Source organism: Pipistrellus hanaki, assembly GCF_964339955.1.
Source record: "Pipistrellus hanaki genome assembly, chromosome: 12".
In the NCBI taxonomy this organism is placed as follows: Eukaryota; Metazoa; Chordata; class Mammalia; order Chiroptera; family Vespertilionidae; genus Pipistrellus; species Pipistrellus hanaki.
Window position 1 is genome coordinate 16,116,375 of NC_140514.1, and position 6,608 is coordinate 16,122,982.

At 57.1% G+C, this 6,608-nt stretch overlaps 1 protein-coding gene across 2 annotated transcripts in view; it reads right to left on the minus strand.

The window, feature by feature from the left end:
• The window catches only part of EFR3B (EFR3 homolog B), a 68,272-nt gene extending 61,868 nt beyond the window's left edge, over positions 1 to 6,404 (minus strand). For both annotated transcript variants that reach the window (XM_084901428.1, XM_084901427.1), the window contains exon 1: positions 6,182 to 6,404. In XM_084901428.1, coding sequence (XP_084757554.1) covers positions 6,182 to 6,188 — 7 coding nt within the window. In that variant the 5' untranslated portion in view covers positions 6,189 to 6,404. The remainder of the gene's footprint in view (positions 1 to 6,181) is intronic.
• Between the last annotated feature and the right edge of the window lie 204 nt (positions 6,405 to 6,608).

The following is a 6,608-nucleotide window of genomic DNA, read 5'->3' on the forward strand; positions in this document are numbered from 1 at the left end:
GCGCTCCTCCTGCGAGAGAAGGCCCCAGTGCCTGCTCTCCTCCAGGCTGGCACTGACCGGGGAGCACACCTAGGAGCACTGCCAGCCCCGGCCTGTGTGGCTGTGGTGTGACAGCGCCTGCTGCTTGCCTGCCTGTCCTCCCCTCTCTCTGCAAGATGGATGCTCCCGCTCCCTTGTTTTCCATGCCATCCCTGGCTCTTGCATTCCGTCCTCCGCCCTTGCCTCCCTGCTGCCCTGGCTCCTCTCTTATGAATCCAGCCTCATGGAGGACCCTGCAGGCTCTTCCTGGAGCTGTTTTTGTCAAAGCAAAAGCAATCGCAGAGGAGGAGGGGAAGGTGGCAAGAGGCAGAGGCTCCAACCAGATGTGACAGCTCCCAGAGAAGGCGTGCGGCCCTCAGCTCGGCCATGTCCCTTAAACGCTCCTGTTCTTCTCACGTGAACTTGCAGGTCCGAGAGGCACCGGGCGCTCTGCCGCGGAAAGACCTGTGCCCTCCGGGACGGCGGTCACCAACCTTTCGGACCTCACGGACCACCAGTGCTCCACGGACCATCAGTTGGCGACCCGCTGCTCTGGAACGCTGAGAATATTCTAAGGACAGTGGAGTGAGAGGAGGGCGAGGCCGCACTCTGCAGCCGGGATGCCCAGGTTCAAATCCCAGCTCAGCCACAGAGCTGTGCAGCCACAGGCAGGTCGCTAAACCTCTCCGTGTCTCAGTGTTCTCATTTCGGTGATGAGAAAAACGATCCCTAACTCGTACAAGTTGAGGGAGATTAAATCCGTTAATGCATAAAAAGTGCTTATCACACAGTAGTGCCCAAGGAGTGGAAGCTAAGATAACAGTATTATCTTACTCATGACATGGATTGTTATTCGTGTCACATTCATGGATTGTTGCTCACGACACGTGTATGGCCAAAATGCGTACAGGGTGGGAAGGTACAGAGAGGTACATTTTTTTAAATGACAGCCAGCTCAGCATTCATCCGCTCAGGGAGGTTCCCGGGCACCGGCCCTGTCCCAGGCGGCCGCCCGGCCCTAAAGACGCAGGGGGAACCAGAGAGATGAGTTCCCCGCTCTCTCAGGGCTGCCGGGCTAGTGGGAATGAGGACAAGAGGAAGATGAGACGGTGATAAGTGGCTATGAGTGAATGAGGCACGTGAACGAGAGGGACCAGGGCCTCCCTGGATTAGGAAGGCAGCAGCGGCTTCTCCAGCAAAGTCCCCGAAGACACACTCATCCAGGCGGAGAAATGACAGCCGCAGCTGCGAAGGAGAGTCCCTGCTCCCAGCAAACCAGGCAGGAAGCCACGAGAGCGGGGGAGGAGGAGGCACAATTTCAACGTGAGGAATCAGAACCCACAAACTTGCATTTGGACCCGTCTCCATCCTCTACAGAAATAGAGCCGATGAAGGGAACTATATTTTTTAAAAAGAAAAATCTAATTTAGATCAACATTTATAAACTACATCTCTTTTAGAAGGAACTCGGGGAGGAATTTCTGTCAGCTCTTAGCATCTCAAAAAGCTGTACTTATCCTTGGCAATTACCTTCTTAAGAAAGGCTTTTATAGATGCAATGAGACATGCAAATGGCTTGTTCCCTCTTTTGTGGCCTACAAGGAGCTTGAAACTGAATTTTCCACAGCGCTGCAGGTGGGCAATTTTCCCTGAAATCACTGTATTCTTGGCTTTATTTTTTTTTTTCTATTCTGCTCACACATTTCCTTTGATGTGCCTCTTTACTTATTGTAGTACAGGTGTGCATGTAAAATAAACGCCCCGAATCCTCTTTAGAACAAGTTAGGTTAGAGTAAGTTTACAGCTCTAGGTAAGTTAGCACCCATTTCCAAATATACCATTTTTCTATACCTGCCTACATAACCCACATTTCATATGCAATGGGTATGTGTGTGTGTTTAAAGTTTCAATTCACCTTATTCCACACCCCCCATCTTTCCCACTCACCCAGTCCTATGCTTTTTAAAATATATATTTTATTGATTTTTTACAGAGAGGAAGGGAGAGGGTAGAGAGTTTGGAACATCAATGAGGGAGAAACATCGATCAGCTGCCTCCTGCACACCCCTTACTGGGGATGTGCCTGCAACCAAGGTACATGCCCTTGATCGGAATCGAACCTGGAACCCTTGAGTCTGCAGGCCGATGCTCTATCCACTGAGCAAAACCAGTTAGGGCAATACTACTGCTGCTTCCTTTAAAGGGCAAACATCTTCCATAGCACATGCCCGACTATAACTGGTTCACAGCTTGGAGCGTGGGTCTGTGTGTGCATGGAAGTGGGGAGTGGCTTAATGGGGAGGTGGGGAGTGTACTGGAGGCAAGGAGTTTGGAGGGGCGGGGGTGAGTAGTTGTGTGTAGGGAGTGCACAGAGGTGAGGAGGGTGGAGCGTGCACGCGCATGCACCCACATGTGTGTGGTTGTGGGCGTCCCCTGAGATAAGCAGTGGCAGGACCTATGGAAATTTCTGCAAAGGTGAGCTTGCACCTCGGGCAGTCAGCCCGCCCTGGGGTCTCTCCAGGCCGCCCGCCACAGTCACAGCACACACACACACACACACACACACACACGCGTGCTCTGAGCAGCGCATTCACAGAGGCAGCCCTGCCGCCTCCCTTCGTCAGCACTCTCACCAGAGCGGGCGAAAGGCATGGCCGGGCTGGCGGCAGCACCCGCTGGTACAGGTGAGGGGGTTGTCAGAGCAGCTTCGTCTTAGCGGGACCCGGTCACACAGACTGTGTTCTGGGGAAAATCTTCCCGATGGCTCTGCGTGGCCGGCAGGGCCGATCCGGGAGGGTGCACTTCTCCGGCAGCCCTGCCCCCCTCAGCGGTGGGCAGGCCGCTCCAGGCAGGACAAGCGGGGCTCCATCCAGGAGAGGGGCACAGGGCAACTGCTAGGCATTCAATTCCAACACAAAGAAACGCACGCGGGAATCCGTGTTTGCACAGGATGCGCCCCCAATCTTCCTCCCCCAGTGCTTCCATTGCTCCAGGTCCCTGCCCATCTGTGTTCACAGGAATAAACAAGACCGTAACATTCCCGCCCCGCACCCTCGGGGCCTTTGGACGGCCATTTCCAGAAAGGGACTGGGGTTTGGAAGTGAGTGCCTGCTGAGGTAGCAGCTGGGTGTTTGGTGGCTTGAATGGCCAGCTAGGTCAAGGTGATTGGTGAGTTGATGGTGGGGGTGGGAGGTGACACAAACAGGCATCTTCAGGAGCCAGCAGAGAGGAAGAGAACCTGGTAAGGGCCGACCAGCCGAAGGGGCCAGACTCCAGAGCAATCGCCTTGTGAGTGTACAACCTCCTCCGGCCACGGCCACGGCCACAGCCAGGCTCGGAGCCTTACAACCAGCCTCCCCACTTTCCACTGAGATGTAATTCCTAAGGTCACAGACCGGGGACCTGGCTTTTGAATTGAGATGGGCGGCCGCCAGGCCTAGCATTCTTTCTGTCCCCGATAGCACTGTGTCCTCCAGCAAAGACATGGGACCCTTATTTCCCCACAGATGGAAGGAAACAGAGAAGACTGAGGGAGACTGAACTGGGGGTGGGGAGAGCAGAGGTAAAGTGAGGAAGGGTGAAGAGGGGAGACAAAGATCTGTCCAGGATCGCCGAGCAGCTGAGAGGTGGGGACCGGAGTTAGGGTCCATGAATTTATAACAGATCAAGTCACTGAGGTGGGTCAAGCTCTTAGGTGACTTCTGGCTCTACATGGGGAGGGGGAGAGGAAGCTCACTGCTCAACAAATAAAATCCATGATGGCATTTACCCAAGTCACGGGGGGCGGGGCACGCTGGTCAGGAAGCCCCGGTTTGCATTTTGCACTATTCCATCTAACGCTATCACCTCGGGCAACTCACTTGGAAAATATGGGGAAATATGAGTGATTCCGTATAAATGCCATAGCGTATGATTTTAAAAGAAGGGGAGACAATTACACGAAAGGAATAGCATTTTTAAAGAACAAACGTTCATTTCTTTAACATTACACATTTTAATTTTTCATCACAAGAGACAAGGATTTCAGCTAACAAAAATAACGTAAGAACTAAATGGAAGAAGTCTGTGATTCTGTGCCTTTCCAACCTCCCCATCCACATCTTTTTCATCAGGCTATTGACTTCTGGGGAGGTGTGAGGGAGCTGCTCTCCAAGGGGAGGGCGCATCCGCCTGGATTTTCATATTTCCTTGACTTTCATGAAAAGAAAGGGTTTATGTGACACCTCCCAGGACAGGGCTTTGCACTGCGTGAGACACAACAATAACCTCCGAATGGCTTTCCTTTGCTGCGGGCAACTGCCCAGCGCACTTGCTCTATCATCGTTCTATGAATCATTCAGGGGTAAGTGCCGCCTCTACTTGCAGCCAGAGGAATACAAACATACCATAAAGGAAAAAGAAAAATCTACGGGCATCAGAACACAGCAGCCAGACAGGTTAGCTTTCCGGTTCCATCTGTTCTATTCAACTCTCTCTGGACTTGCTCCCTACATCAGAGCAGGCTGGGACCCCAGTGCTCAGCTGTCAGACTGACTCAGACCCCAGCCCCGCGGATCGAGGCTTCCTAATCCTTACCCATTCTGATGGGCCTTGTCCTACCGCCTTCCCCACTGCCGGGGGGGCCCCCCCTGCAGTCACATGCTTTTGTCAAGTGATCTGCAGCTCCAGGCTGCTCAGTCTGCAGAAAAGAAGACGGAGAACACAGAGAGTCAGAAAGTAGCTCTCTCCCGGGGCACCTCACAGCGTCCTGGCTTATGAAACACACCTGCCTTGTTGCCTTGCCCCAGAGGCCCCGCGGCCAGCAGAGGGGCTCTGAGGTCAGCCTGGCCTCCCACCCACTGCCCCCTTGGATCCATCCAAGGGGAATAAGACTCGCTGATGTCGACCTGGTTCAGAAATGCAGGCGTGTTACCAGCTGGGCAGGGAAGGAGACTGATGAAAAGGCTGTCTCTCTCTGTCCCTCTCTCCCTCACGCCACAGTGAGGCCCACTGATGGCTGTGTCTGCGTACCAAGCTCTCAGCTTCCTTTGCCACCAACAAACTTTGTGACTCACAGTCTGCTTGCAGAGTGAGCAGCGAGCAGCCTCGGTGGCAGGTTAAATTGGGAATGCGCTTTTCTCCCAAACTCACCCTCCAGGTCCCCTGAGCCCGGCCTGGCAGTGGAGGTGGGAGGTGAGAACCGTTTCCCTTCTCTTGCTGGCCCTAGGAGAGCTGTCAGAATCTGGTTCTGATGGTCTTACGCCCATCTGGATTCTCTCTCTCTCTCTCTCTCTCTCTCTCTCTCTCACACACACACACACACACACCCCACAGCGGTTCAGAGCGGCTGGGTGCTCTGTGATGCAGTTGATTTCTTACACTGGTCTGAGTCCTCAGTGCTGCAATGTGGAAACCAAAGTGCTCCCCTTCCTTCACCCACGCTGCCTCCCAAGCCGGAGGAATAACTGGCCAGGGCTGGAGCAGACCATGCATCCCGAGGGTCTGGCTAACTGTTGCACATCAGGGGTGGTGGTGGGAGAAGGGAAGAGAGGCCAGGGGAGAGCCAGAAGGTGGCTACCCAGAGCTGCGCTGCTGCGCCCTCAGCAACCTCTCCCTCCTCCATCACTGCAGAGGATCGATCGGGAAGTTCGGGGACCTGGGTGCCTGGGCCCGTGGGGCAGGCAGAGGCCCTCTGCACCGCGGGCGCCGCCTCCCTCATCCCCGCAGCCGGACAGAAGGCGGGCGGCGGGTAGCTGGCAGCGAGCGTCCCCCGCCCTCCGCAATCCGGACGGGCTTCCGCAGAAAACTCCTCAGCACCACCCGCCTTTGTCAGCTCTGCAAACGCTGTCACCCAGGACCACCTTCCCCAAGACTCCAGGGGGGACCCGCTTTCCCGGAGCCCAGCGCCCGGGATCACTCAGCCCCCGGACCCCGACGGACCAGCGCCCCCCGCCCCATCGCCTGCACCCCCGCCCCCTCCCCCGCCCCAGGGACCCCCGGGGACCAGGGTCCCCAGCGCGGGCATCTTTGTCCTCCCAGCGCCGGCGCGCGCACAGAGCGACCAACAGAAAGCGGTGGCCGGGCTCCGGGTCCGCGCCCCGCGGCCTCGCCGGGGCCCCGCGGGGGACAAGGGTCCGCGTTCTGCAAGTTTGGGAGCCGAGCCGGGAGGCAGAGCCCTCCTTACCGTACATCTCCGCGGGGCCCGCGCCTCCCGCCGGGCCGCGTCGCCGCGTCGCCTGCAGCCAGACCCCGGCGGCGCGGGCCGTTCATTCACCGGCGGCGGCGGCGGAGCCTGCGAGGCCGGCGGGCGGGAGCCGGAGGCCGGGGCCGGAGCGGGAGGCCCCGAGCCGGGAGCCGCGCGCCCAGGCTAGTGGCAGGCGGAGCGCCACCGGCCTCTGCTCCGGTTCCTGGGCAGGGCGGTGCCGGGGGCGGGGCTATGCTAATGAGGAGACCCTCCTCCCCGGCTCGGCCACTGGCGGCGCGACCCCGCCCCGCCCCCCCGCCGGCAGAGCCCCGCCCCCCGCCGGCCTCCCACAAACCCAGATCCCAAGACGCAACTCCTTATCCCAAACCTGGGGTAACTCCCTGCTCCTGTCAAAGTGCCCGTGGAC